Source organism: Psittacula echo (assembly GCF_963264785.1).
Source record: "Psittacula echo genome assembly, chromosome: 3".
Classification (NCBI taxonomy): Eukaryota; Metazoa; Chordata; class Aves; order Psittaciformes; family Psittacidae; genus Psittacula; species Psittacula echo.
The window spans coordinates 36,399,498-36,419,878 of record NC_137736.1 but is presented as its reverse complement, the minus strand read 5'-3'; the positions used below and the strand labels follow the sequence as shown (position 1 = coordinate 36,419,878).

Below are 20,381 nucleotides of genomic sequence, written 5' to 3'. Positions count from 1 at the left end.
TTTAAAACTGACGTAAAAACTCAGAGTTGGAAATTCTCGCAGGGCTTTGGGGACCGAAAGGGAGGGGCTGCTGTTGGGTATGGAGAGGAGGGTTGATTTTCAGTTTGAGTTTTGGCTTTGTTTTATTGGTGGTGACAGAAGAATGATGAATGGAATAGATTCTATTGCTGGGGTTCTCTTGAAAGGTCCTCAGAGTTTCACTGGCGTTTATTCTCGTAGAGATATAGTTAGTGTCATTGGAAGAAAGTTAAGTGCAGTATTTAGGTCAGTGCTTTTTTACACTCAGCATGGAAACTGTTAGTAAGTGTGACTTTACTACCTGATCATTACTAGAAAGTTTATCATCTTACTGTACTAAGCATGACTGCAGTTAAGGAGGCAGTAAGTTATTACCGACTGATGGTTTGGATGGTCCCCCACCTCCTACCTCCATTCCCCCCCCCCCTTATTTCTATGTGTCTGCAAGACAAAAGATTTGTGCTTTCATTGGGCTATAAATAAGCTTTTATTCTTCAAATATCTGATAAGTTGGTTAAATCATGAGCTCAGAACCTGGACTTTTTTTTTTGATCTTGCGACTTACTGCTTTCTTTATCAACAGTGGTGAAATGAATGCCATGTATTGTACGTTGCATTCTAGTTAACGAGAGAGAAGAACAGAAAAGTTTTCAGCATGTCTGGGAATCCACTATTTTAAGATTGTGATCAATTTTGATTGAATTTCACTAAGTGTCAGAATGTTCTTGTTCTCATGAAGAGTATTTTGTGCACCAGTTCTTCTTACAAGGGCTATCTTGTTGCAACTTGCACTGTGAAAATAGTAGAAAACTGAAAGATAAAATTGAATAAGACAGAGTAGTTAGAGTAGTTGAGGTTTTGAAAGACCACCTGTTCATCAGCTTTTGCCATCAGCAGTGGATGGAGCAGCAAAGTCGGGTGATTGTGAGGCCTAAGTACGAATAAATTAGAGCTTAGAATGAATGTAGATTTTTCTTCCATGGCTTTAAGTAAGCTTGTTGAGAACATGAGTATAAATTGATGCCTTAATTTACATTGTCTTAAATGCATATAAAATTTTATGTTCAAGGTATGTAGAATAATCGTATTTGCAATTTCATTCATACAACAAAGTTTGGTATAGTTTGGTACTAAGGAAGCTGTGTATCATTAGGGTATTGGGCAGAGTTTTTAGAGAAGAAAATCTAATGCAGATAAAATCTTCCACTTCCTTTGTTGTTGTTTGTTTGGGTTTCTTTTTTTTTTTTTCAATCCCTTTGATGCTCCCTGCCCTTTACCATGTTTTCTTGAGGTCAAGAGGAGTGGGATGTGTGGTTGTGGGTGTTTACATGTGACAAAATCATAATAAACTTGGAAGTGATAGCAAGTAATTTACAGTAGATATATTCTTTGTAGATGTTAACCATCTACAAGACTCTCTTGCAGATTGCAAGAAGAATCCTCCTTCTTTCAGAGTGAAATGCTGGTCAAACCTGACTTCTTTCCTGCAGAAGCCATTCCATCTATTTATTAACAGAGTACACAAATCTGTATATTTCAAGCAGGTATGGGAGAACCATTTAAGGTAGTTCAGGTTACTGTGCTTCACCCATGAATGTATTTTTTCATCCACACCACTTCAGATATCCATAAATTTTAATGAGAGGCATCTGCAAAGTCCTCCTAAAAGGAAGGGAGTAAGGAAGTGTTCAAGTTTTTTGCATGTCTCATTTAAAAAGGGATAATAAAAAAGCAAGTGGGAATAAGGTCAGGTTTAAAAGTTTTGTTCTTATTTTTACATTATTTTTTAAGTTTTCCAGCTTTCAGAAATCGAAAGCTGGAAATAAAATTGAAGTGTTGGATTGGTTCCAAGACACATACGCAGTTCACTGTAACTCAATATTTTACAGTTCTCTATATACTAAAGCAGTATTACTAAGTGTTAAGTGTTATCTTAAGTACAAATCTTAACTGATACATCATTTTATATTATGATTTTGTATGACTATTCGGAAACTGAAAGTTCTCAGTGTATATACATTGTATACATACAAATGCCACAATAGTGTGATCAGACCAGTGCTATTTCGTGCAGTTATTATAGTGAGATACACCATAAGGGATCAACTCCGTAAATCGAATGAAGTCTGGTAAAACAGGTCCTACAGATCTTAAATTTTGACACTGTTCTTTTTACACCATTAACCATTAAGTACTGAGAAAGCGATTCGCTGGTTTTTCCAGTGGTTTCCGTCTTTCTCAGGCATGGTATAATACCACTAGAATAAAGGTAGCTGAGATACTCACATAACTTTAATAAATCTAGAGCCTCCTTAGGTGTCTTTTAGATGGAACGCTTAAAGAATTTCAGTGGTTTATCAGAGGCTACCCTTCATTTCTGTGCAATACTTGCATCCAAGTGTAGTGGCTTAGATGCCAATAATATTTTTTTTTTAGTTCAGTAAGGATTCTGAGCCTGACTTGTCTATTGTCTGTTCATATACACTTGAGTCCCACCAAGATAAAAACCTGGAGTTCAAGATCTGCAGCTGTGTCCTGAAACTGGCTCTAATGCCATCTTTGGATCCCAGGGTAGAGCTGGGATGCCCCAAGGCCAACCTGCTGTGTTTTCAGTGACTGTTATCTTGCAAATTGCTGGACACCCTATTTGTTGGAAATACCTTGCAAGGCTGAGATTAGTCACCATTATCACCCCATTTAGCAAACCCTGAGGCTCCTTAGTCCAGATCCTTAGCAGCTGTAGAAGTTATGTTTTGTAAACCTCAGTCCTTCAGCATTACATTTTGCAGGACACAGTCCTGAAAAAAGCCAAAAACTAATGCAAGAGACCCTTTTCCTCACCCTCATCATGGGTAAAGATGCACACTGCCTGCAGAAAATTTGTCGTCTTCTAACTGGAGCTTTCTGACCCTTTTGCAGCCATCCTTGCCAAAACAGAAGCACTGTGGTTCATCTCTTCAACATCAAGCCATACCTAGAACCATCATCTCTGTTTCTGGCTCCTTTAAAGTAACCTCACAGCCAGCCCAGTCTGCTTGCACTCCTGCGTTGTGGCTCTTCTGCATGCTAGGATTTCTCCTGTTAGCATAATTTTGACTCCTTGAAAGAGGGACATGGGAGTTCAGCCCAAAAAGCTTTTCTGCCCTCTTGAATTCTGACTCAAAATTGGAACTTGACATCAAGAAGGCAGTTGTACTCTTTTATTATTCTTACTTAAATCAGGTAAAGACATTTAATAGGCACGAGGGAGGAAGCGTATACAACCCCTGTTGGCAGAGTGTACCTTCATCTGCAGCATACAAGCACTGAGCAGGCTCTCCACCTCCCATCTTTGCTGCTGCTGAATTCCACAACCTTGCAAAGGCCAAAAGCAGACAGCAAAACGCAGCCCTCAGGTATTACCTGTGGTACTGCATCTCATTTCTTCCGTCAGCGTGCAGGCCTCCAGACACCTGAGACTTACTTTTCTCCTAGAAGTCCTTTGAAGGCTTCATTGAGGCAGGAGCATTCTTTTCCAAGTACCTACAGGAAAACACACAAACTTGTCATCACTTGAGAGGTGTTCTTACTGCAAATCACATTGGACCATTTATTTGAGCTGGAGGAGCCTGGTCTATTTCTCACTCTCTTTGGCTGTCGTTCTCCTTCATCTTTTTCAGAAAATGAAGTTTTGCACTTCCTACAGTCATCCTGAAATCATAAAGGAGCTGCTTAAACAGCTTTTAATATGCAGTTGTCTACAGTGGAATGTAAACTTTTTTTCACTATTCTTATGTGCCAACCTTCAGTATTGTGTGCCTTGCTCATCTACCCAGGAAAGTATTGTTTTATGGTATTTACCATTTGCCTTCCTCTATCAATATATTGTCTTTTTTTTAGGGGCTAGCTGTTAGTAACACAGTAAGATTTGTCCACGCCTCACAAGCAGGACCAGATCCTTCAGATGGTTCTCAAGCTGTTTGTGTCATTGGTTGATAGATCCAAGGAACTGGGCTCTTCCATACAAAGAGTAGTTGTCGAGCGGGTAGTGGAGTATGTAGGAATGCTAACGGCCTACTGGGGACTTCCTTCCCTTGGGTGGGAATGCCTCACCCGTCATGTAGACAGCAGCCACTCATCAAATGCAATGTCTGCTCTGCACACCTCCAGGTATATCAGTAGTTTCTGCCATTGTGGAGGACATGGGGCATTTGATGAAATAGTCCAGTGGTTGTAGTTGGTGTGAAAGGCTCTGGGGTTCACCCAGCAGTGTCATGGCTCTGGGAATTAGCAGTATGTGGAGTTCCTGCTTTAGAAACACCTGCAAGGGAAAGCCTGGGAGGGATATAATTTGAGAGTAGAAACCCAGCTTTCTTACCAGTAACTTGTGATCTTCAAGGTACACATTCGTATTGGTGCATCTTTCCTTGTTCTGTCAGAGTCCTTTCAGCTGGTGTTTGTAGTTATCTTTGTAAGGAGGGTAGAATTCAGACACACACTGTGTAGATGCTTCTTTGTTAAGTATTTCTCAGGTTTCAGGTGGCTGGATCTATATATGTATTTTTTAGGTATATAAAATAGAAATGTAAATATAGGCAACACATACTAATTGTAATTAACCATTAATGAGGAAACAGTTATATTTCTCTTTCGTTGTCTGTCTGTGATTGTATCACAGAATCACAGAATGGTTGAGGCTGGAAGGGGCCACTGAAGGTCATCTAGTCCAACCTACCTGCTCAAGCAGGTTCACATGGAGCTTAGGTGTAGGTTTATCAAACCACTTCTTGGACTGATGAAAACGCATAATATTTGATAATACTGGAAAATGCTTACTCTCAGCTGCTGTTCCAGAGAAATGTTTAAAGATTTCACTACACAAAATATTTCACTATTCAGCTGTTGCAGCCGTATGGACAGAGGAGTTGTAGCTAAAGACTGTGTAAAAGTATTTAATAAAATTGCACTGTCTTGACTATTGCTGTATATGTACATTTTGTTTATGATCAAATTATGATTTTCACGCAGAAATTTGTCCATTTTCATTAGTGAGGCTATGAAATGACATGAGGCTCAGAATAGGTGATCAGAAAGTTGAAAGAAGATAAAAAAGAAAAAGAAACTTTCATTCAAGCTGCATCGTTTCTCCTGATATATTGGAATAATGTTACGTTCGTTTACGTCGTACACTCAGTCTGATTTTCATGGTTTTTGTTTGAAATGCATGAGTGTTAACTTTTGAATAGTTAAACTGATGCTATTTTATTATATTCTTTTGCCTTGTTCAAAGCGGATTTTATTCACAGTTTATCCAAGTAAAACCTTCCAATAAAAGTCTTAGGAGAGTTCACTAAATGTTTAGTATAATCTTCTATTAATTATTATTCAGCTGGTTTCTTCACTTTCGTAATGGTAGCCATTGTTGTGTATGTAGATAAGTGGGTGGAAAGGCAGCTGCCATATTGATTCGGAAAGTCTTGATTTGGAGATGATAGATTCATGTCATTTTTATTTTTCCTGAACTACTGTAGCAGCACTGTGTGAAGTGTAAGCCTAGATGTGCTTTCGATCCTCCATAGTGTCTGTTTTCCAGTCCTGCTCTGTTTTGTTGATTTTGTTCTGTCTGTTAGTGGAATGCTCCCATTCTTGGAGAAAACTTTTATTTAATCTAAATAAATGCTAGTAAACTCAACCAGAGTTGTTTCTTACCAGGCAGTTACCTTTCGTGAACAAACCAGAAGTCATTTATTGCTGAATTTAGGTGACTGTCATTTATTTCTGAAGTATGAGAGCTCCCAGCTGTGATTTTTCCTTTGGACTAATGTATGCTTAGTCTGCTGAAGGATTAAAATTGAAAAGCTCTGTCTGTTCAGCAAAGCCCATTAATCAGTGGTGGAGACTAACAACCTACTTGAGGAAGGCTGCGCGCCATCATCTCCGAAGGAAGCTGCTAACCTCTTAAGCTAAATGCTGCTTCATATGTGCCAGATCATCAAAGTGTTAGGTTATATCTGCTCTTCCAGTTTTGGTCAAACCCCAGAAGAGCTTTGAGGGAAAACATCCGAGTAATTTGGATGCTTTGAATCCTCTAGACCCCATCTTCCTGTACGTAGGCTCGGGCAGAGGACAGAAATGAGATTAGTGATGTTTCAGAGCAAAGATCTATACAAGGATCAAGTGACCTCTGCTGTATCCAGAAGGCCCAACTCGGGCAAACAGATGGGCCAGGAAGGACTGCAGTTACGTACACTGGGCCACATTCTCTCATTTACCTTTGCAACTCATTTACTTTTACAGCTCTTGCTCCTACTTTGCATGAGTGGACTCATGTCCACTTCTTTCTGTGTTATACCAACCTGTGGCAAGCCCAAAGTCATCTGCGTTAGATGCTATTGAGCACTTACAACTGAAAGGGATGTCAGTGATGTTGTAGATGTTTTGCTATTGATTTAGTAAGAGACTGAATCTGGAGCTTTGGACATGGCACTGGGAAACAAGACAGTCCCAAAATAAAACTAAAGTTTTTACTATAGTCTGTGTTCTTGATGTGTCCTGTAATGTTCGGTGTGTTGCTACTTTGTTCAAGTGTTCCCCATAGGCAAAATTAGATCAATATTAATTCAGTTATGTTGTAGAATTGCTTGTCTGTCTGTAAGGCTTAGTAAGTAAGTGTCTTTTCAGTTTGAGTGGTTTATTCTATGAAAATGTTACTGACTGTTTAAAATGAGGCTGTAGTTACCAAATTAGACATGAGCACCTACCACTGCTGGAAATACTGAAAATACTGCCTTTCCAGTCACTTTATTTGTGGAATTTTGGTGGTGTCCTTTTTCACAGAAATAGTGGAAGTAATTTGTGTTTGTTTCTATCAGTGATTGTCGTACTGGAATAACTACAAATTGCATAATCAATATAGAATTATCACTAGAGTCAAGTAAGATGCAGGCCAATATTTTAAATGGAGAAGAAAAAATATGTGATTTTTAGTTAGAAAAGCTGCTTTGGGGAGTATTTGGTGTGTTCTTACATTTTCCCCTTAATTTACTGATATAATTATGCTTCATTATAAGTTTAAATTTATGCTACCTTTCAGAATTATCTTTTAGTTTTTATTATGGCATCTGAGGATACAGAATTTAAGATGCAAGCAAGACACTGACCCAGGAGTACCCTAACATTGTGAGTGCATATGGATTCTTTCTTACGTGTAAATCCATCAGGTATTAGAAACTGAAGGAAAATTTCGAAGTCGAGAGTCTTTCACCAAACTCTCTGCCAGTGCCAGTCCATTCTGTTGCCAAATCAGCGCAATGAATGGGAGCAATCACTGCTCCCTGACCACACTCCTTTGAATTTTCTGACCTTTCAAGGAAATTGTGCTTTTAAAGCATTTCTGCCTTGGCTCCCAAACCCACCACTTTAGGAGTGATCTAATATATCTGAAATGCACAGCTAGAATGTTATTTAGCTGTTAGTATGGTAACTTGAACTAAAATGGTACAGAGACTTTTTTTTTTACTTAGTTGATTTTATGTATTTTCAAAGCATCCGTCAAAATGGGTTGAAGAGCATGCCATTTACTTCCTGCGTAGATTTTGTGTGAAAGACTGAAATCTCATCCTACAGATTTTCTTCCTCCTTGCACATTTTGGGCTTGTTGTCATTGGAAGTTGTGTTGGGTTAAAATGTTATCTCAAAGCCTCCTAATGTTCAGTCTGACTCCATGAACAGCCTAGACTAGGGTGAATGGTGTTGCCGTGTTGTCTGCACAGAAATAAACCTTATATGAACCTCACAAGGACTGTCTGTGACTGCCAGGTATTGTGCTGAATGGCACACGGTCTTTCATGTTGTCCACTGATTATAATTGTACTGGAGTTTGAGTGCTGTGCTGCTCTGAAAGTCTGGGGTAGGCAACATTCTTGTTCTTTTGAATGAATGACAGTATGCATTCAAACTAAACTTCTGAACAGTCCTTAAGAGTTGCTATACTTACAGCTTTGTTTAACTCTGTTGCTTGACTGTGGCAATGAATAATATTTCCTGTTCAGTAAACAAGGGACTATGAAAATATTTTTGTCTCTTACAGTTTCTTTTAATCTTTTTTAGAAATCCATGTCTCAGTGATCCTGCAACTGAGACTTGATAGAGGGGGAATACCCCAGGTGGTATAGGACTGCGATGTCTTTATTCCTGATTTTTGTCTTCTCTTTGATAGGTATCACAGACACCATTTTTCTTCCTTTTTAGAAATTAGGATACTGTCTTTAAACAAGATGCAAATAATGGATTTTTAATACCAGTGGCTTACATACCAAGTATCATACTAGGGTTAAGACAAGGAATGCAAATACAGAGTCATAAAATCTATACTTCAGCATAACAAAAGCATAGATTAAAATAAATGCTGATGTTAGTGATCAGTCCAGTGTTTGGCCTTCCAGTTTGAGTAGTATTCTTGTAGATGATGGTGAGCATACTGTTATGAGATCTGTATCCTTGTTTGTTATGATTTCGGTGTAGATACTGAGGTGTGTGATTCATCACCACCCATACTATTGCAAGGAAGTTCAGATGAGATGTGCGAGACTGCTTAGCTGGTGCAAGTTTGTCTCTTTTGCACTTCGCTTGCTCATTTTCCTTATGTAAGCAGAAAAGGAGGGTACAAGGTAAGGAAAGCCTTTTTCTGAAAGACTGTAATAGGGAAAGCTTCAGTTTCACAATACTAATGTAATTATTTTTTCAATCGCACCTGCTCTTAACTACTATTTAAACAGGTCTGATAATGCTTAGGTATATTTTTGTTGCATTGTTTAGAGGAAGTTCTGTGCCTTTGGTTTGCTTTGCCATTAAGAATGAGAAAACAGCCTGTAAGAATTTTCGAGTAGAAGTGCTTTTGCTGATGGATTAAAAAATGGTCATTTATGTGTTCTGTGAATAAAAAAAATGTATGTAAAGTATTTGTTGAATTTCCCATTGCAACTGCTAACCTTTTGTCCTTGTAAATAATACTGCACTTTGAGAGTAGGAATGAAATCGATGTGCCTAAACATTGTATAATTTTAGGCACTGTGGTTAACTCTTGTCCAGTGTCCCTGTGCTGCTTCACAGTGGGTACAGTTCTTCCTGAAGGCTTGTCTATCATCTGCCTACTCAGCATCAGTCTCTGGGCTTGCCTAGGACAGCAAATGGGACAGTGTTCCCTGACCTAGGTGCTTGAATCTACCCTAAGTTGAGAGTGTTTGTGGGTTTTGTCATTGTACAAGCAGTGATGTATATGAAGGTATTTTGTTTCAAGCTGTCTGGATTTCAGGCCAGGTAATACAATAAATCTTAGCTTCTTTCAGTTCCTCCGTGAATTTACATCTATTACTTTTTAGTTGCTTTTCAGCTGTCCTCATTTTATGCAGTTGGCCTGAGAGGCAGAGTAGTCCTGTTCCAGAAGTAAATTGTCTTTCCTAGATACAGTTGTTACATAATATTTTTGTTTTACCTGGTACAGTGACATCAGGAACAGGGCCATGTGTAGAGAGGATTTAAAGTCAAGGAAGTAGAATCAGTGCCATGTTCACCTATCATAGGAATACGAAAAGCAAGTTAGAGTGGGAGGAGGTAGCAGGCTTTCATATCTGTGTTTTCCTGGAGGTAATTGAGTGACTGGAAAATAATGGAGCGACTGGAAAGTGATGGAGCAGTAGGTATTGGTTGAATCCCTATGTGGCGCTGGTGCTGAGAAAGGGAGGACAAAATGGAAAACAGAGCAGGTTGATGCAATGGGAAGAGATGTGTGTAATCTCTCCTTCTTAGGCCTTCTGTTATGCTGCTGTTCTCAGTGGCCTGCACTTACTGGCAATCAAAAGTTGGTTGTGACATGAACGATCCCTGTGGTGTTCTAAAGTTGTGCTAATTTTGTTACTAATTCCTGAGTCATCCTTTTTGAAATAGTAGATATGTTACTGTATTTCATGCAGCAAATTAGTTTCTCTATATTAATAGGAAAGATTAGACTTTCAAATATACCAAGATATCTGGAGTACAAATTACCCAGTCTGTGAAGAATCAAAAACCGTGCACCAAAAACATCGAGTGTAAACCACTGTTTTGATGTGTTCTTCTGTGACAGTGCTTTCTGATCCACTTTCTGCTAGTCTTATAAAATTGATTATGAAGTAATAGTTCCATAAAAAAGAATCATTTTATAATCTATGTTTTTCTTTCAGGGCAATTAAAGCATTTCAGGAGGCGCTTTATGTTGATCCCAGCTTTTGTCGAGCCAAGGAAATTCATTTGCGACTTGGGCTTATGTTCAAAGTGAACACAGACTATGAGTCTAGTTTAAAGGTAGGTCTAAGAGCTTTCAAATTGAATTAACGTTTGTCACAAGTTGTGTCACATCTTGGAATGCATGAGCATATAGCAGTTAAATAATACCTGCTTCAGAAATACAAGTGTGTTAGAAGCTAGAAATACTCAGAAAACCCCAGCAAAATTATAGATGAGCACTGATACTCCAGTAGATCAAGTGTTCGGTGTAGCATTCTTGTTAAAATAGTACATCTTGGGGGGAGACTGGGGAAAGTTGGAGGGAAAATAAGAGAAGAATTAGCAGCTTGGATTTCTTGATTATTTTTTTTCTCCTCTAGCTGTCCTATTGTAAACAGGAAGTTCTTAAAGATTATTAAAAATAGAAAGCTTTTATTCAAAATAATGTTCTCATATCAATTTTTTGTATAATTTCCACTTTTCTAGTAGTTAATCTTTCTTCTATTTCCTGGTTTGAGAGTCAGCTTCTAAGGCAATGATTTTTGGCTAATCAGTTAGAAATGGTTTGTGTTAATACAGTACTTTGTTTCCTCTGTACCCCTTTAAAGTTTTTTACTGCTTTTTATGTCTCCGATTGTAATCTGACATTTTATCTTCTTCCATTCAACATGCTTGCCCCTTTCTTTTTTCCTCCTTGCATTTCTTATTCTATCCCCATGTTCTTTCCTTCCTGACCTCTAAATTTAGATATGTGTATCTTGGAAAAAGGAAGAGTTCTTTAACGGAGTTTCATATGGTGGGAAATACACCTGCAGGGCTAAGAATTTTGTAATTTGTAATTACGTGTAATTTATAAATGTATTTCTGCTTATGAATCCTTCCTGAAACTAGAATTTTTTAAATTGACATCCTTCTCCTGGCAGATTGTTTCCTGGAAGTTGAATTTATGGGGTTATCAGAATCGCATTGTCCAAGATTTTAAAGAGTAGGGTGCTGCTCTCCACTTTTTTGCTTTCACTATTTGTAGTAATTGGAAGCACTTATCTCATAAGGCTTCCTTTTCTTCATCCAGAGTCTGAGCTTTCACTCAGAGAAGGTGTAGTTGGAAGTTGTGGTTAAAGAATATTGCGTAGGAGTAGGAAAGATTAAGTGCAATAAAAGACGAAAGAGAGCAAGGGAAGGTAGAGATGGATCACTTGTATTGGGAAACGGCTTATGTGTGAGTTTGATCCTGTTTTCTCATACTTTGGCACAGATTTAGTATTGGCTATCTTAGGGAATAAAACAAGTGCTGACGAAGTACATTTTGGATTTGGTTTTGAAGAAGTCAGGGTTACAGAAGAGTAAATTTACAAGGAGATAGTAAACTTGTAGTCAATTCGTGGAAGTAACTTCTCTATTTTAATCTTCAGTAGAAGAAATTGATCAAGAAATAAAGAGCCTTTTCCTGCTGTGCCATGAAATATGTAATTCTGTCACTGAATCCTCATAATACCTATTTAAATACTTGATTCAATCTGAATAATTTACTGTGTTTGATCTTCACAACTTTGCAAAACAGAAAGGTCACTTTCAGTTTTCAGTATGCCAACGATGAATGGGAAAAACACCAAAGAAGTATTTTAAAAACAGAAAGAAATTAATCTTTTGTAATGCAAAATTATGATTCCATTGCTTTTTTTATGTGCAGTGTGATTAAGTCACTTAAGAAAACAAATAGCAGCAACAAAAACAGCCTACCATGGAGCAGAGTGAGGATCTTCAAAAGGGTGATGAAATAATTATGGGGGGGTAGGGGTGAGTGTTGCATTAAACATAGTTTCACAATGTCCTCACAGCAGGTTCTTTCTAAAAGGCTGCCTCATTTTCCACCTTACTATTCCAATTGCATTGTTCAGCAGCCTCTGCAGCTTTGAATCAGGTGATTTTTTATTTCCATTTGCAGACTGAAGTGGATAAGAAGTCTAAAGCAAGTCAACTTGAGATTGTCCAGTTGCTAGATCCAGTGCAAGGTAGATAGCAGGAGTGTATGAATGGGAAGGGAAGGGTAGAGCTCTCTTATCCCCTTCTGGTGCAAAACATAACATAAAACTATAATCTAGCATTATTAACGGAAACTGAAAGCCAAGGCAGTTTCTGATTTGCTGCCTTTGCAATGGAGGTTGCAATCCTTAGCAGAGAATAATAGTGAGGAGCAAGAAAGAAATGACCAAGTGGGGCAATCCACCCGCTCTTGGACAGTTTCAGCTATTTTAATTTCAGCTCATCTGTGGATTTAATATAGAGTCCTGAGACTGATCTGTTTTGTTTGAAATCAAAATGTTACTGATTGAAACATACCAGAGTGTATCACTTGAGGAGCAAACTTAAGTAGAACAAGCAGGGTAGTAGCTTCTTTAAAAGCCAGTCTGACTGATCCCTAAGTTGAGGTTTCAAAAAAACCCTTAAGCCGGAATTCTGTGAGTGACGAGAGTGAGAAGCAAGTCAGAAAACACTTCCTTAGTGAAGAGAACAAAAGAAACTGCTGGTCCAGTGGTTGTGCACAAGCATGGGGAGAGGAGAATGAGGAAGAGATAAGATGAAAGAGTGCTAAAGGATGTTTTCATGGAATGTCCGTCTCGTTCTCTGGGACAGAGTATCTTTTCACAAAAAGGTATGTAACCCAAAGTAATGAAGAGACAGGGTTGTCTTGTTCTGTCGGGTTTGGTTTTGGTGGGTTTTTTTAAACTTTTTTAAAAGGATCCTGGATTTTAAAGGATGCAGCCTGCTAGTAACTGGCCTTGAGCACAGACCCTTTCCCTGGGGCTCTGTATAAACTAAAACCGTAGCCCAGCATTACTCCCTGTTTGACATTGAGGCAGAAAGTGAAAGTAAATTTTCATCTACTATTCACTTGTGACTGTTCTGAATTTCACAGATTGTACCAACGTTGCATTAATGTACTCTAAAATATCATAATGTTTTTGATGGTATTTAAACATTCATGTTAAGTCTGTAATTGCTAAGAATAAACCATTGCCAACAAATGAGTCATCGGCAGTAAGAGTCTTGAGGCAAAGGGGGAAGATGGGAGTCTGAAGGTCAAATATTCCATGTTTTTCACAATTTTAGAGCATTAACATAAATCATTTATATTTTATGTAAGCAATTTAAGTGCAAAATTAATTTTTACTATTTTAAGATGTTGATGATCAAGGTAATTACCAGAGCGCTGTTTAACAAGCATAAAATCAACTCAGTGTTTTTTTCAAAATCAGTTACTGCTTTTGCATGTTTTTAACGTTGCTGCAGTTAAGATTTGCACATTACTGTGAGAACCCTTGACTGCTCAGTTATCCCATTGCCATAAACTCTGGCAAGAACACCAGAGCTGTTGAAAATTACTTGGCCTTCAGTCTTCCATTAAGGAAAAAATAAAAGAAAAAAGTGGCCTTTCTGGTTGAAAGAAAACAGCCCTTGTGTAACCAGACAGTTAGGGCAGTGTTACCTTCACAAGTGATACATGAAAACTGAATTTGCCCATTCATCAGGAAAGTGCAACTTAATTCCAAAATCAACTGTCAGTGTCTTAGGGGGGTGGTATTATTGATTACTATAGCAGTTAGTTTAACGGTTGGATTCAATGATCTTTAGGTTCTTTTCCAACCTAAATGAGTCTATGGTTATATTAAGGTTTACTTCACAGTCCTAGCCTTTTCACACTTTACTGAGTGTCCTGTTGCCCACCTCTTATTTGCTATTTCCTACAAATGACACTAATACTGTATTCAGTGGTGTTAACTGCGGCTGAACCATGATAACCTCAAAGGAGGATAAAGCAAGATCTGTGGGAACATAATATATCTTTTTATTGGTTTAGTAAATGGAAAAAATGTTGAAGCTTCGGAATACGTGCCACGTTATTTCTGGCATATCACTGGCTATCTTAGTAATTTTCCTATATGTATTGAATATTTTTTCAGTTTTAGCCTCCTTTTCTCATACGTATTTGTAATCAACCTGTCTTGCACATGTGTCTCAGTATTTCTTTTAAGTACTTTTGAAACTTAACCAATTTGTAGCAGATGAAGTCAGAATGAAAGGGATTTCAAAGAGAAATTCCTCGAACTTTCCTGTGCAGCATGCTGCCCCAGAGCCATTTGAGCTCTGCAAGCTGAGGACCAAGTGATCTGTGTAGCTTGAACTACAACAGAGGCACCAAATGAATGGTCATGGGTCTGGTCTGTTGGGATATGAACCTACAAAGGGAGTTGTCCTGTCCATACAGGAGTTGCTGTGAATCGGGAAGCCCCAGTGCCTCTTGTCCACCCAGAAGCTGAACACAGAACTAGGTAGAGCATGAAGGGGGAGCTGGGTGCATTGTGTGGGACTACTGATATGCGTAAAAGAGAAGCTAAGGAAAAAAGTAAAATTACAGCTTTGGTATTGCTTAATTTAATAATTGGATTACACTGGAAACAGCAGCTATGGGAAACAAGTCTTCCATCTGGTGCTCATTCTGCTTGGTGGCGCTGAAGTATTGTGGTGTGCTTTCTAGTGGGGAGTTAGGGCTATGATCTTGAAAACTCTTTAAATGTAAAATTCAGTTCACTTCCGCTGGTTGATAACAGACTACCTTAAGATAAAAAAGAAATCTTAGGTTTTCATATTCATTAGAATAGTAACATTGAGGGAACAGTGGCTGGGTGGGAGATTTTTCTGTGGGTTTGGTTTTGTGAGGGGGTATTTTGTTTGCTGTTGTTTAGGGTCTTTTGGTGGTGGATTGTTTGGTTCTTTGGGTTTAGGGGTGTTGTTTTGCTTCATTTTTTTAATGGGTAGGCAGTAGGGACTGGACACGAGCAGGTTATTTTATGCCAAACCAAGCTGTGTTGTGCTTTGGGAATTTTGTTTGGTTTTAAGAATTGCAGATGGATCCTGTACCCAGCAACAAAACCCTTAGAAGAACGGGAACTAAATTTCTTGTGTTTTCAATTGTCTGCCATTTAGTAGAAATACTCATTCTGCCTTTCAATTTCAGACATTTTTCCTCCTTATTTATACACAAAACAGCCATCCTAGCAGTTTGCTTCAGGCTTATGCTTTGATCTTGCCTGTAAATCATCAATTTGAATAGAATTTTAATTTTAATTTTTTAATTATTTTCCTAAAGATTCTCATTTGTCAGTAATGTGAAGACATACTGCTTGTATTAGGATGAGAAAAAGGCTACGAGAGAATTCAAATTTATTGGGAAAATATGCATGAATTACATGAATATGCATGAAATACAAAAAAAATTAAATACCGATACACAGATGAGCAGCTCGAAGTACTTATTTAGTCAGGCATTTTCCATCGCTTATTCAAATAGTTTTCCTGTCTCTCCGTAAATATCTTTATTTAATATATTTTTAGCCACTGCAGCTATTGTATGCCAACATGTAGCTGTTACATATTGTTCATTTTTAATGCTGTTTTTCACAGTGATAAATAAAAATGTATTTATAAAAGTGAAAATTTGTGTTTTCAAGCCTTCTTCTGTTTCACAACCTAGTTATCTTCCATATGTGCTTAGATTAATAATTTTTAAGCTTAAATGTGTTAAATTGAAACCTTATGTATTTATTTTTAATTATTTGAAAGAATAACTAGACAAAACATACAGTTATGAGAATTTTTAATTTCTTATGTTCATTTTTATGTCTGTAATTCTACTAAAAACTAATCGGCAGCATTTTTAGATATGAAAACCACAAAATAAAGGGCTTTAGCTATTACATGGTGGATATCTGCTATTTCAACCACTTCAGCTAAAAAGCATTTTGTGGAAAGCAGAATGAAATCAGTCAAAATACTACTCTAATAAAAATGTAAGTGATGGCAGACAGCTTTTGGGAATGAACTGCTCTCCAAGTCTTTGTAGTTTGCATATAGAATCATAGAATTATAGAATACTTAGGGTTGGAAAGGACCTTAAGATCATCTAGTTCCAACCCCCCCCTGCCATGGGCAGGGACACCCCACACTAAACCATGCCACCCAAGGCCCCATCCAACCTGGCCTTGAACACCGCCGAGGATGGAGCACTCACAACCTCCCTGGGCAACCCATTCCAGTGCCTCACTACCCTCTCAGTAAAGAATTTCTTCCTTTCTAATCTAAACTGCCCCTGTTTAAGTTTTAACCCATTACCCCTTGTCCTGTCACTACAGTCCCTGATGAATAGTCCCTCCCCAGCATCCTTGTAGGCCCCCTTCAGATACTGGAAGGCTGCTATGAGGTCTCCACGCAGCCTTCTCTTCTCCAGGCTGAACAGCCCCAACTTTCTCAGCCTGTCTCCATACGGGAGGTGCCCCAGTCCCCTGATCATCCTCGTGGCCCTCCTCTGGACTTGTTCCAACAGTTCCATGTCTTTTTTATGTTGAGGACACCAGAACTGCACACAATACTCCAAATGAGGTCTCACGAGAGCAGAGTAGAGGGACAGGATCACCTCCTTCGACCTGCTGGTCACACTCCTCTTGATGCAGCCCAGGATACGGTTGGCTTTCTGGGCTGCAAGTGCACACTGAATCTGGCTCATGTTCATTTTTTATCAACCAACACCCCCAAGTCCTTCTCTGCAGGGCTGCTCTAAATCTCTTCTCTGCCCAGTCTGTAGCTGTGCCTGGGATTGCTCCGACCCAGGTGTAGGACCTTGCACTTGGCAACTATGCACATGATAGAGGGACATACACAAGGGGTGAAAACCTGAAAGGTTTTTTAATGCAGCATGGCACTGTAATCATAGAATCAACTAGGATGGAAAAGACCTTAAGATCATTAACTTACCTCAGGACTGCCAGTCAAACTGCAAGAGAGTTGTTAGTGGAAGCTGGTTTTGATAGTGGATGATGATACTGTGACGTCTGACTACAGAGCGTTTTCTTTTGTTTTCTCTTAGTTTTGCTTGGGGTTTTGATTAATTTTTTAGTTTTCCTAGAAAAGAAAACTGTAAGCGTATTTTAGAAATGTCATGATTATAACGGGAAGTAAATGCTAAAATTGAGTTACTGCTCTGTGGTGTCTTATGTCTTTTTTGCGGGGAGAAAACATACTGTGAGAAGAAAAATAGTTGACTCAAAAGTTGAGCACTCAGGGTAAGGAGTATTGGTGCAGGTACATTTCATTTGTGCACCTTGCGAGAGGTATCTTGGTCCAGGTTTATGAGCTATAATTGCAACTGAAAGGTTGGCATTCAGGGTACACAGTAACAGCCAGCTAAATGTACTGGCTCGGTAGCTACAGATACCTGGCAAGGATTAGGCTATGCTTTTCATCCAGCCTGGGGTGGGGTGGGTTGGGGGCAGAGCACTGCAGGTTCTGAAATGACCCCAACTCCAGCCAGCAAAGTAACCTGGGGATGCTGGTGATGCAGCGCCAGTGCAAGCTTCCAGTCATCCCATTTCCCTATGGCATTTTGTTGCCACTGGGAGTGTTCCGGGCTGTTAACACAGCAATAGCTAAATTCTGATGTCCCACAAATATTAGTAAAGCATACAGGCAACGTCAGTATTGAGTCAGCTTTGTGGAAAGCACTGTTGCACCATATAAGATGTTGGTTGTTAAATTTGAATGCAGCCTTCTTCCGGCTAGTGAAAACACAGTTCTACTGATCTTTCTGCTTTAAAATAATTTTTCATTTATATAGCTAGTCAAAACAACAGATTCTTCTGAACATACTGCTGTTAATTCATTTTATGTGTCTGTGTGACCTTCGTTTCTTCAGTCCTCAAGTAGCTTTCTTCTGCCCTATCCATGTGACAGTCTTCCTTGGTCTTCAGGGTTTGGGGTTTTTTTTTGAATGTTGGACAAAAGCAGCTGAGTGTGCTACACAAACCTTCATATTACAATATGAATTTGTTCTGGCTTCAGAAGACACTGGAGAGCAGAGCAGTGCACTGGTGTAGCAGAACATACAGCGTGTCCTCTCCTGACCCTTTCCCCTGGCCCCAAACACTCCTGGCAAATGGAGGCTTGGCGCTCTGCCACAGCTCATTACGCCAGGCTTTCTGTGCCCTACTTATCTGAACAAAGGCTGCTCTGAGGAACACAGGCATCACACCTAGGTCACATAAGCAGAAAAAGCCATCTCCTGGCAGAATTTCACTGAGTCATGATGGAGCTTTCCTTCATGGTAAGTCTGTGAGAATTGTCAGGTTTCAAATGATGGCTTGCCTTGCTTGCTAAATAAATGCAGAACTCATAGCTATTAAGCTTGCTAATGCCCTCCTCAGAGGAGGAGAGAGAAGAGTCACTATTTTGAGGTATCAGGCTTGGATGTAAACAGAGACAGTAGTGGAAATACTGCACTAAGAAGAAGACGATTCATTTTGTGTTGGTCATTTATTGATTGAAGAACTGACAAAGCCCTAGGTACATGCATCTTAAATTGCAAAGGACTGATTTGTTAGGAGAATTGGTGTTAATTCTAGTAGTGAAAACATGAAGTAACCTAAAATCAGCGTCAGATTACTGTTATTTTACTACCAGACCTAATGCTTTCATCAGCTCTGTGTATATGCAATCCACTGTACTTTTGATCCTTGGAAAGGTTACCTTTGAAATTGTTTCCACAATCAGAGGCAAGTCAAAGACTCCAGAGAAGACAAAATAGGCTGTAGATAATTGTGCAATTACAGATGGCTACAAATCAAGGTATGTTATGACTTGAGCTGCAGCTCTTGAAGGGAGCCTGTTACTTTTTAACATTCAGAACACTGCCTTCTAGGTAAATCCTCTTACTTGGGATTTGAATTTCTATAGACTGCTGTCTGCCTTGAGGTATTGTGTGTCGTCTCTGAACTGCAGCGGCCTCTCCTGCATAGTAACTATTTCACACAGCAGTAGCCGGCTTCAGTGCTGCAATATTTGAGAGACGGGCAGATGTTTGCAAACCGCTTCTGCGTGCGGCAGAAATGGAAGTTGGAAATGATTACTATTTTTCTAATTTTTTGGTGCTGGTAATTGTGGTGGGTGGATCTGCTTTTGGCTGATGAGGTTTTTATGTGCTACAGTGCATGCATGCTTTATTTTGGGTCTGATTTGGAATACTTAACGGGGAGCTATGTATTATTTATCTGGCAGGAGGTGGAGGTTTGCTTGCGTATGTGCATTTCAAAGGTTCTTGGTGTGAAAGGTTCTGGGTTTTCTGTATATTGCTTTGTGATAATTATTTAGTGCAAATGGTTTATTTTGCTGTAGTTACAGGCTTTGGTTTATCATTTTCTTTACTGTTTGTAGCTTAGTGAGCAGTGCAAGCAGAAATTTACTACACTTAGTAAATTTTCATAATGTGGACTTTGAAATGTAGAAGCCAGCTAATGTAGTACTAAGAATTTAAATTTTTAGGAGGCATTGCTGCAAATAGTCCTCTTTTTTTTTTTTTTTTTCACTGTACAGGACTGATATTACTGGCATATTTAAATATTAAAATGGTTAGATTTTTTCTGATGTGGTTGCTGGCTTTCTGTCACTTGAGTCTCACTGCAGTAACCTTTTTGAAAAAGCTGCTACAGAACAATTGTCAATCGTTTCTCTTTAGAGTTGCTTAATTTTTATAATAGCATTGCTAGGCGAGAGCAGATCTGTGCTGTTCTGCTTTATCTTTTCATATTAATTGTTAGTGACAGTGCAAGATGACACATCTGTGCAAAAATAGGTTTGTACCATTTAGGCCGGTATACTCAATATACAGGCCAACGTGTATAGGTCTGTTCCTTTTTTTTTCTTTTGCCATGCAAAATGCAATATAAAGTAGAGCATTTTATTTTTATTTAGCCTTCTTTTTTTTTTAAGTTGCCTGCTTAGTAGTATCACTATGGTAACCGACTGAAGGATGTGTCTGAGGCACACAACCTGCATTGCAATGTAAGCGAGGGGAAATCTTAAGTTGTCTGACTGCTGAACAGTAGAAAAAGGAACAGGCAAGGCAGAGAAATAGGCTAATATTTATAAGCTATTACTTAATGCTTGCTCAAAGCTTAAAAAGTTATTTTACAAGTAACGTATATGTGAGTTCATTTTCTTCTGTCCTCTCTTCTGGGACTGATATTGCTAAAATATTCATTAAAAATCATAAATTTCTGTTACTCAAATTGAGT

The 20,381-nt window shown here is 38.7% G+C and overlaps 1 protein-coding gene across 7 annotated transcripts in view; it reads left to right on the top strand.

Annotated features, from left to right (window-relative positions):
* KDM6A (lysine demethylase 6A) overlaps positions 1-20,381 on the top strand; it is a 160,582-nt gene that overhangs the window by 74,943 nt on the left and 65,258 nt on the right. For all 7 annotated transcript variants that reach the window (XM_080613945.1, XM_080613941.1, XM_080613947.1 and 4 more), the window contains one exon: positions 10,218-10,338. In XM_080613945.1, the coding sequence (XP_080470071.1) occupies positions 10,218-10,338 (121 nt within the window). The remainder of the gene's footprint in view (positions 1-10,217; positions 10,339-20,381) is intronic.